This window comes from Eimeria mitis, genomic scaffold (genome assembly GCF_000499745.2).
Source record: "Eimeria mitis Houghton genomic scaffold, Emh_scaff726, whole genome shotgun sequence".
NCBI lineage: Eukaryota > Apicomplexa > Conoidasida > Eucoccidiorida > Eimeriidae > Eimeria > Eimeria mitis.
In genome coordinates this window covers 5,998-15,909 of record NW_013575302.1, presented here as the reverse complement: position 1 = coordinate 15,909, position 9,912 = coordinate 5,998, and the positions used below count along the sequence as shown (strand labels likewise).

General features: G+C 47.6%; 2 protein-coding genes across 2 annotated transcripts in view; one reads left to right on the top strand and one right to left on the bottom strand.

Annotated features, from left to right (window-relative positions):
* Positions 1 to 14: 14 nt before the first annotated feature.
* EMH_0020840 (uncharacterized protein) lies at positions 15 to 775 on the bottom strand (the record flags this gene model as incomplete). The annotated part of the gene is made up of 2 exons (XM_013501647.1): positions 15 to 44; positions 200 to 775. 2 exons carry the CDS (start codon positions 773 to 775, stop codon positions 15 to 17), a joined length of 606 nt encoding a protein of 201 aa, XP_013357101.1.
* A 3,843-nt stretch (positions 776 to 4,618) lies between these two features.
* Positions 4,619 to 9,912, top strand: part of EMH_0020830 (CMGC kinase, MAPK family (ERK) TgMAPK-1, putative) — a gene marked incomplete at both ends in the record, with an annotated part of 6,411 nt that continues 1,117 nt past the window's right edge. Inside the window, 7 exons of the mRNA XM_013501646.1 lie at positions 4,619 to 5,107; positions 5,370 to 5,574; positions 5,962 to 6,100; positions 6,292 to 6,643; positions 7,842 to 7,970; positions 8,545 to 8,624; positions 8,967 to 9,904. Coding sequence (XP_013357100.1) covers positions 4,619 to 5,107; positions 5,370 to 5,574; positions 5,962 to 6,100; positions 6,292 to 6,643; positions 7,842 to 7,970; positions 8,545 to 8,624; positions 8,967 to 9,904 — 2,332 coding nt within the window. The remainder of the gene's footprint in view (positions 5,108 to 5,369; positions 5,575 to 5,961; positions 6,101 to 6,291; positions 6,644 to 7,841; positions 7,971 to 8,544; positions 8,625 to 8,966; positions 9,905 to 9,912) is intronic.

The following is a 9,912-nucleotide window of genomic DNA, read 5'->3' as shown; positions in this document are numbered from 1 at the left end:
CACGCTCTTCTTGCTCAAAGAGGAAGCGGCTCTGCGTCGGCGGCCTCGAAGACGCAGCGAAGCAGCAGCGCGAGCCGAATGCAGCAGCGGAAGAAGCAGCAGAAGCAGCAGCAGCAGCTGCTGCTGCTGCTGCCTTCAGCTTTCCCTTCGTTTGCCTCGGGAAGTCTGCTGATCGGTAGAGGGATGGTTCATTCGTAACCTGCTGCTGCTGCTGCTGCTGCTGCTGCTGCTGCTGCTGCTGATGCCACAGGCGGCTGTTGGCAGCAACAGTGCTGCTGTTGCTCTCGTCCCTCCAGCCAGAGAAACGTGATGAAGAGAAACTTTCAACAGGATGTAGCAGCACCCCAAGACGATCGTCCTCTTGTGCTGCTGCTGTTCGTGCTGCTGTTCCTGCTGCAGCAGCTGCTGCTGTTGCAGCAGAAAGATAATAAGAAGCTGCTTCTGCTCCCTCAATTGCTGCCAGCTCTCTGCTCAGGTCGACATATATCTCGGCCTCGTCATCCGCCTCCTCTCCAGCTGTAAACCACCGGGCCCCCTCATTGCTTTCTCCCCCTGCTGCTGCAATGGAAGGAGATGAAGCTCTTTCTCCTTCTGCTGCTTCTTCTTCTTCTGCTGCTGTTGCTGCTGCTGCTGCTGCTGCTGCTGCTGCTGGCTCTGTTGCTTCGGAGCCCTCCAGGGGCTGCACAGCCGCCGTCTCGTCCGTAGAGAAGAACAGCTCGGATGTTACGAGAGGCATATTGATTCGCATCTTCGGCACCACGCGCTCCATACTCATTTCTAGCAGATAGAGCTGAGAGATAGAGAAATATAAAAGCAAATTCAGAGAAATATAACCAGAATAATGTGTAAAATTATGTGCCGATTCAGCACAAGACCAGAAATACCAAATGGCAAAATATCCTCTCAACAGTGCAGCACAGCAAAAGAAGTAGAGAAGCTGCACCCGTAGAAAACGATACAAATATATATAACAAGAAAATATAACAAAGAGTGGCTCGATGGCTCCGAGGAGTTGGCGGAAACTCCGTGAAACGCGGCTGGCTGGCGGCTGAGAAACCAGAAACGGAGAAGGAAACTCAGCCGGCAAAGCCCAAGCTACGGCTGTATACAGAGAAGAAATAGATAGAATAAGGGCCAAAGAACTCCTTAAAGCCGTTTTTGCTGCTTCTTAATTCTGTATTCACTGCAGTTGAGAGCCAGAGGCGAGCAGCAGACACGGCGGTGAGCGCGAAGGACAGATGGCCGTGGTTCGGCTGATCTATATATAAGTCTGATGAATTGAATTCAAAGAAAAACAAGTTAAAATGACCAACTTTTCAGGGCTCGGTTCCTCGAGAGGAAGAAGAAGACAAGTTTGTTGAACTGGCGGTTGCTGGTCCCGCGTTTCTGTCGCCGATGCGAAAGATATGAAGGAAAGCTGGCCTTCTTCGTATTTTCTCTTGATTCAAAAGAAATATCAAAAACAATACTTCAAAATGATCCAAAAGAAAGCTAATGATTCACATATTTATTTACTGAACTCAGATGTGCAACCGAAGCAGCAGAAGGGCTCCTTCGGCCTCGCACGGCCTCCAGCGTGCACTAGCCGCGGTGAGCAGGAGGGAAAGCAGCAAAAAAATAGATGTATCTGTCAACTATACTTCAATTTCAATAACTAAATAGAATATTTAAATTAAATTCAATAAGATGGAGTCTAAAAACCCCAAATACAAGATAGACATTAACCCCCGCCGTTTCAGTTCATCGCGGCGAAGTCAAGGATCTTTGACCGCCGACAGTTGCAGAACCTCTGCAGCAATTCTACCAGCTTCTCTGTGTTTTGTGCTCATAAAGTAGTATAAAATTGTTACTGTTTATATTTATATACATTATATATATATACTTTTGTCATTTGAACCTATGTTTGAGGAAGATCCCTGGAGAATTATGCAGCTGCAGGCCCTGTGTTTCAGAAACACGTGCAAACCAATCAACAGCTCCTCCTACTCACGAAACTTTTGACTGCGCTGTGTACCTGAGGCTGCAGGCCAAAAGGTAATAAAAATAAAATAGTTTAATGGGTTCAAGCAACTGTTTTTAAATAATTTAAATGCAGAGTTTTGCTGCTCAGAGCCGCGCGGAGCAGCAGACCTCAAACATGTAAGAAGGGCTTACGACAGAAAGAAGCGGAGTGTTTCAGTGTTTTTATTAGCTTATGCTCCCCGACTTCTTTTTAGTTTCTCTTTTACTCAAATTTTCTGTACTCTATTATATTTGGTTATTCTAGTTAAACCCCTTGCGCGCGTATTGCGTCCACTTGCCCGCCTCGTGTTATGCTTTCACCATGTTGTGTTTTTTCTTTGTTTTCCTTCTCTCGTTCATCCTCAGTATTATTATACTTCTCCTTTTCGGGTTGACTTGAATTAAGAACTGACCGCGTAGCTCCTTAGTTCTGTCACTGGTTGCCGTGTCTCCAGCATAGTGTTGTACGCAGTGTATTCATGAATATGCATCTAAAAGCGTTTTTATTTTTGGGTTTTTCTTCTGTTTCCCCGCATTTTTTTCTTTGATTTATCGCTTTCTCTGTTCACAGCTTCCTCGTGTCGCTTAAACCTCTAGCCATGTTCGTTGGTGTGGCCGACGGTACACCCTAAACCCTAAACCCTAAACCCTAAACCCTTAAACTATTTTCTTCTTGTTAAGGGGCGTTAAGCAATTGAAAACAAACCTCAATCGTGGTACCTCTGTCTGCTCTGCTCATCGTTTCAGCATCTGTCTTTGAAACGTAATAGGCAAAAAAAGTAACAAAGGAAAGGGAAAATAACATAAAGAATCAGCTGCAGCAGAGACAGACAACAGGTGCAAGTAGCCACGGGTTTTTCTTGGATGGATTTACATCTATTTGCATGTCGTGGCGCAGTATATTGTTGAATAGAGAAAGTAGGTAGATATATCTGAGGCTGACACCCCTTCAAGCTTTCGCTCTGCACCCTAAACCCTAAACCCCAAAAACATAAACCCTAAACCCTTAAACTAAAAGTAAAGAAGCTGGCAAGGCTGCATTAAACCCAAAAATGTTTGTTATATTTTTATGTTTTCGCTCAATTGCTTTCTAAACCCCATTTGTTACTAAAGCCCTAAACTGAGTCGTAAGCTGAACGTAAAGGGAGGAAAGAGGAAACAGAGGTAGACACTGAATATATGCACACAACAACTTAATATGAAACAAAAATAATTATTTTACATTTATTTGATTGTGTTGCTACTGCTTCTGCTGCTGTTATTTGTTTGTTTCTGTATTACTTTTTGTGTTGTTGTTGAACTGTTGTTAGCTGCCCGATTGACCGCCTCGGTGGCCTGCTGAACCCGTTGCTGTATTCGCTGCAAGCGGAGGATTAAACATTTTAGGATTTAACATAATAAAATTTACAACAAATTGTTTAGAGTTTAATTTATTATAATTTGTTATATCAATCGTTTCAGTTGCTGTTGGGCTGACAACAGTAGCACAGGTGATCTGCTGAGGCGGGCAGCGCGTAGATACCTTAGATTCAATTTTATCGAGGATTTAAATGTGGTTTATATATTTCATTTGAATTTTGTTTATATTTTTTATTTATATTTTGTAATTTTCTTTAAGCGGAGGGCTGGTTGCTACGAGCAGATAGTTGCAAGTGAAGAGCCGCCACGAGGTTTCAAGGCGCGCTGGTCTAGGGGATGTTTGAGTCAACTGGCTGCATAAATAGCTTGATACGAGTTATTTCGGGTGAAAAACAAATAAATTAAACAATTAAATTCATGAAAATGCATATTTAATACCCTCTAAAGTGACGAGATCACTGGAACGGTGATGGGCAGAGGCCTGCTCGCGCAAGACCCGCGTGGCGGTTCGCAGCCTTCGGCATTGGCTGTGTGTAGCGTTGAGTGCCTTTTGAGGGTGAATTTATGCATTTCTTTGTTTTTATTTGTACTAGTATCTGGTATTTGGCTCTTGATAGCTTCAGTTACCCTCAAAGGTCTCTGATCCTGCATCTACTGCGGCGACGCTACCGCTCATGAGCAGTGTCTGCATTCGGTTGTATGTCGGCCGCGGTATTTTCTGCTTTCTTTTGGTTTTTCATTTGAAAACAACGGACATTTGGCGCAATTATTTTCATTATTTTGTCTATTAATACCTCTCGGACGTCGCTGCAGAGGCCGAACACAGCGCGTTGATAGCTGCGCGTGTATACAGCTCAAGTTGCTGGTGTGCCCACCCCTGAACCAGGCAGTAATTCGTCTAAGTCTTCACTTTATTCTTTTTTATTGAAGACCTTTGACTTCTTTCAGCTCAACTCGAAGTGGAAACGCACAAGAGGAGCCGCTCGCTGGGCGGTACAGCAGCCAGCATCTGCTGCGTCGTTTGGTTAGCCTTGCTGCAGTTGTTCGTCTGTTCCTTCTCTTTTTACACTCTGTTTCTTTCTGGGGTTCTTTGCTTCTCTCTCTCTCACCCGCAGCGGGGCTTTTCCCCAGCTGAACAGAAGCAGAAGACCACCGGTCACGGCTGCTCTCCAGGGCCAGGCCACCAATGCTGACGCCTCTGCCTGCATCAGCCCCCTGACCTCTTTCCCCTTCGTCAAGTGTACGTACACCTGAACGTATGAATATACCACAGACGCACGGGGCCTCGCTGCGCCCCGCAACAAACGGTCTGCTGCCGCAAGCCAATGGGGCCTCCCACAAGCAGTGCGAGCCCTGCTGCACACAGCAGCAGCAACAGCAGCAGCAGCAACAGCAGCAGCCGCAGCAGCAGCAGCAGCAGCAGCAACAGGATCAGCCAGCTGCAGCAGCTGCAGCAGCAGAAGTATCAAACACAACAGAAGCGCTGGCAACGGCCTCACATACAATCCACCCTTCATCTTCTGTTGAGAAGGGGTGTAATCCTCCCCAAGAAGCAGCAGGAGCATCAACAGCAGCATCAGCAGGAGCATCAACAGCAGCAACAGCAGCAACAGCAGCAGCACCTTCTCCTGCAGCAGAAAGCAGCTACTGCTACGGCCCCTCAGGCCAGAAGGAGCGGCTGCGCCGCATACAAATCAGCGGCGACACCACCTGGGTCATCCCGCAGCGTTTTCGCTATCTAAAGAGAGTCAGTAATACACACTGCAGCAGCAGCAGCAGCAGCAGCAACAGCAGCAGCAGCAGCAGCAGTTGCAGTATTCGATGCCCATTGATTTGGAGCTGTCTGTTGCATGCGCTCTGCTTGCTGCACTGCATCGTTTGTTTCTTTGTTTTCTGTTTTGTTTTTTTTTTTGTTTCTTTTTGTTTTATTTTCTTTGTAGTATTATTTAATCTTCTTTATATTGTTTTATTCATTTATATTTATTTATTTATTTATTTTTTGTTTATAGATTGGTAGCGGTGCATACGGCTGCGTGGCTTCTTTTGAGGTATTGGGGGCTGGGGGTGCTCAGCGTGTGGCGGTGAAGAAGATAGGGGATTTGTTTCGGGATTTAGTTGACGCCAAAAGAATATTAAGAGAAATAAAAATATTAAAAGCTCTTAAACATGAAAATATGATTCAGTTGCTAGAAATATTAGACCCTCTTTCGCCAGGTAAATACGAGGGTTTAGGGTTTAGGGTTTAGGGTTTAGGGTTTAGGGTTTTAGGGTTTAGGGTTTAGGGTTTAGAGGGGAGGACGGGATAGGGTTTAGGGTTTAGGGTTTAGGCTTAAGCATATCCCTTCTCAACACCCAACACACGCTCTGCTGTGCTGCTCTCCCTGCTGCTGCTGCTGCTGCTGCTCTTCCTGCTGCTGTTGCTGCTGCTGCTGCTGCTGCTGCTGCTGCTGCTGTGCATAGACTTTGAGGATATATATCTGGTGAGCGACCTGATGGACACAGATCTGCACCGCGTCATATACAGCCGCCAGCCGCTATCCCAAGAACACCATCAATACTTTCTCTATCAAATCCTTCTTGCTGTTGCTTTTCTACACTCAGGTAACGCATGCAGCAGCAACCACAGCACCACTACCAGCAGCAGCAGCAGCAGCAGCAGCAGAAACAGTAGCAGTAGAAGCAGAGAAGCAGCAGTAGCAGCAGCAGCAGCAGCAGCAGTAGCAGCAGCAAACACCACAAAGTACCCAGGAAGCTGTCTTCTTGTTTCCAATGACTTGTCCCCTCTGTTTCTTCTGCTGCTGCTGCTGCTGCTGCTGCTGCTGCTGCTGCTGTTGTTGCTGCAGCAAACGTAATTCACCGGGATTTGAAGCCCAGCAACATTTTAGTTAATTTAAATTGCGATGTAAAAATTTGTGATTTCGGTTTGGCTAGAGGGGTGAGCAGCCCCGCCACAGACACAGCCTCTCAGCAGCAGCAGCAGCAGCAGCAGCAGCAGCAGGAGCAGCAGCAGCAGCAGCAGCAACAGCAACAACAGCAAAATGGAGATTCTTCTGACCGACTGGGAGACTCACAGATGAGCGTCATGGATACAGACGGAACCACGCAGCGACCTTATTCTGCTGCTGCTGCTGCTGCTGCTGCTGCTGCTGCACTGTCGGGCAGCAGCAGCAACGGCAGCAGCAGCAGCAGCAGAACAGGGGGCCCCTGCGCTCGCCTCGTCAGCCGCTCCTCTTGGGCTTCTCTTCAACGCACCATCGAAGCAGCAGCCAGTCCAGGCAACGAAGTTAGTGCTGCTGCTGCTGTTGCTGCTGTTGCTGCTGCTGCTGCTGCTGCTGCTGCTGGTTGCGTGTGTGTGTGGCGGTGCTTCTGTTGTTTTAATTGCTTTCTGTTTTTGTTTGCTTGCTGAGATTCATCACATTTATATTTTGGGTTACCGCCAGCCTTCTGCTGCTGCTCTTACTGCTGCTCTTGCTGCTGCTGCTGGTATTACTCCTGCTTCTGCTGCTGCTGCTGCTGCTGCTGCTGCTGCAGGAGATGACGGACTATGTGGTGACGCGTTGGTATCGGCCACCTGAGCTGCTGATCTTTCCTTATCAGTACTCCAAGCCAGTAGACATTTGGTTCGTTCCACACAAAACAGCAGCAGCAGCAGCAGCAGCAGCAGAAAGTGCAACCCGCATTGCTGTGTTGCTGTGTCTGTGTGCATGCATTCATAAAAACACAACAGACAGACAACTAACAAACACAAACGAGGGTTTAGGGTTTAGGGTTTAGGGTTTACTGTGTTTCTTTCTCGTACAAACATGTCCATCCCTTCCCTTTCCTGTTTCTGTTTTCTCTTCTTTTTCTCTTATCCTCCTCCTCCTTCTCCCCTTTCTGCTGCTGCTGCTGCTCTTTCTGCTGCTCTTTCTGCTGCTCTTCCTGCTGCTACTGCTGCTGCTGCTCTGTCTGCTGCTGCTGCTCTCTCTGCTGCTCCTGTTCCTGCTGCTGCTGCTGCTGCTGCATGCATGCGTATGCAGGTCTGTGGGCTGCATAATGGCTGAGCTGCTGGGGCGGCGTGCGTTGTTTGCGGGGAAGGATCAGTACGATCAGCTGCGGCGTATAATACGTATTTGTGGTTCTCCATCTGAATCAGATTTATCTTTTTTAATAAATTCAGAAAAAAACCAAGAACATTCCGCAGAAAAAATTAACAAAAGAAGAATGAAAATAAATAGACAGTTCATTGATCAACTCCCACACTCAGATGTATGTCTATACACCCCAACATGCAGTATTCAACTTTTTCTGTTTTTTATGAAAATTTATTTTTTTTTTTGTTTTTTTTTTATTTATTTCATATTTTTCAGCTTTAAGTTCGAAATAATAAAAAAAAAAACGAAAAAAAAACAACAACGAGAAAAAAATTAATACGCCGTTTCACTATGTTGCTGCTGCTTTCTGCTGCTGTTTTTTGTTTTTTCTTTTTTTTTTTGTTTCAGGGTGTTTCCTTTTCTTCTTTGTTTCCTGGCGCCTGCCCCCAAGCTCTGGACCTGCTGCAGCGGCTGCTTACATTTAACCCCAGCAAAAGAATCACCGCCATTGAGGCCCTCAGGCATCCATACTTCAGAGTAAGAACATATACACATACACACGCTGAGGTGTATGTACACCTCAACAGTGTATCAGAGCATGCACATACACACACTGAGGTGTACGTACACCTCAACGGTGTATCAGAGCGTCCACATACAAACACTGAGGTGTATGTACACCTCAACAGTGTATGAGAGCGGTCATATACAAACACTGAGGTGTACGTACACCTCAACGGTGTATGATAACACCCACATGCATACACTGCGGTGTACGTACACCTCAACAGTGTATCAGAGCATGCACACAGGGGTGTACGTACACCTGAACAGTATAGGATAAGACCCACATGCATACACTGAGGTGTAGATACAGCTGAACAGTATAGGATAGCACCCACATACATACACTGAGGTGTACATACACCTGAAGGGTGTATGAGAGCAGCCAAACGCCTCAAAGAACTGCTTACAGAAGCAGCAGCAGCAGCAGCAGCAGCATTGATAAAACGAAGATGATAATGTATATTTGTATTGTATTTATTCATTTTATTTATTTTTTTTATTTATTTATTTTATTTATTTATTTTATTTGTTTTTTTTTGTGTAGGGTTTGTATTGCCACGAAGACGAACCCACCGCCACCCAGCCCATCGACTGGACCTTTGATGCATTCTTACCCAGCAAACGGTCAGCTCAAACACCAGCTAGCTACAGCTAGCTACAGCTAGCTAGCAGCTAGCTGCAGCTAGCTACAGCTAGCTACAGCTAGCTACAGCCAGCTACCAGCTAGTTACAGCTAGCTACAGCTAGCTACAGCTAGCTACGAGCTAGCCACAGCTAGCTAGCAGCTAGCTGCAGCCAGCCACCAGCTAGCCACTGCTAGATACAGCTAGCCATCAGCTAGATACAGGTAGCTACAAGCTAAAGAGCGACAGCCCTTTGAACATGCCCTGTTGCTGCTGCTGCTGCTGCTGCTGTTGTGTTGCTGCTGCTGCTGCTGCTGCTGTTGTGTTGCTGCTGCTGCTGCAGACTGTTGCAGAATATGATATACAAGGAGATTCTGTCTTTCCACCCCAAGATAGCTCTGAGAGACAGAAACCTGCTGCGGGTTAGGGGGCTCTCGCCGCAGCAGCTGCTGCCGCTGCTGCCGCAGCACTTGGGGTACAGCTTGCTGCAGCTAGAAGAGGAGCAGCAGCGCGAAGAGCAGCAGCAGCAGCAGCAACAGCAGCAGCAGCAGCAACAACAACAGCAGATGCTGCAGCAACAACTGCAGCAACAACTCCAGCAACAGCTGCAACAGCAACTGCAACAGCAACTGCAGCACCACCAACACAGGGAGAAGCAGCAGCAACAGATCTTGCTGCAGCAGCAGCTGCAGCAGCAGCAACAACAGCAGCAACCGCAGCAGCAGGAGCAGCAGCAATTCAACCCCCTTGCTCACAGGTCTTGCTGCAGCGCCCCAGCAGCATCTTCTGATGCGAATCCAAGAGACGCCATGCTGCAGCAGCAGCAGCAGCAGCAGCAGCAGTTGCTGCCAGCAGGCTCAGCAGCAGCAGCTCCAGCGGCAACAGCTGCATCAGCAACAGCAGGATCTGCTGCTGCTGCTGCTGCTGCTGCTGCATCAGCAGAAAACAGCAGACTTGCTGCTATCCGTCGTATTAACCCTGTAGCTGCTTCCTTGGGCCCGGCTCTACAGGCACTGAAGCAGCAGCAGCAGCAGCAGCAGCAGCAGCAGCAGCAGCAGCAACTGCTTGACAGCTTGCACGCGAGCAGCTGTCTTGCTCACCAGCAGCTGCTGCAGCAACACCGCCAAGCGCTGCTGCTGCAGCAGTCTCCATACTGTTCACTGCAGCAGCAGCAGCAGCAGCAGCAGCGATTGAGTGCTGCAGCAGCAGCAGTAGCAGCAGCAGCAGTAGCAACAGCAACCGGCGCCCCCCAGCGACACTCTATAGGCGCTATCAGCGACAGTGCTGCA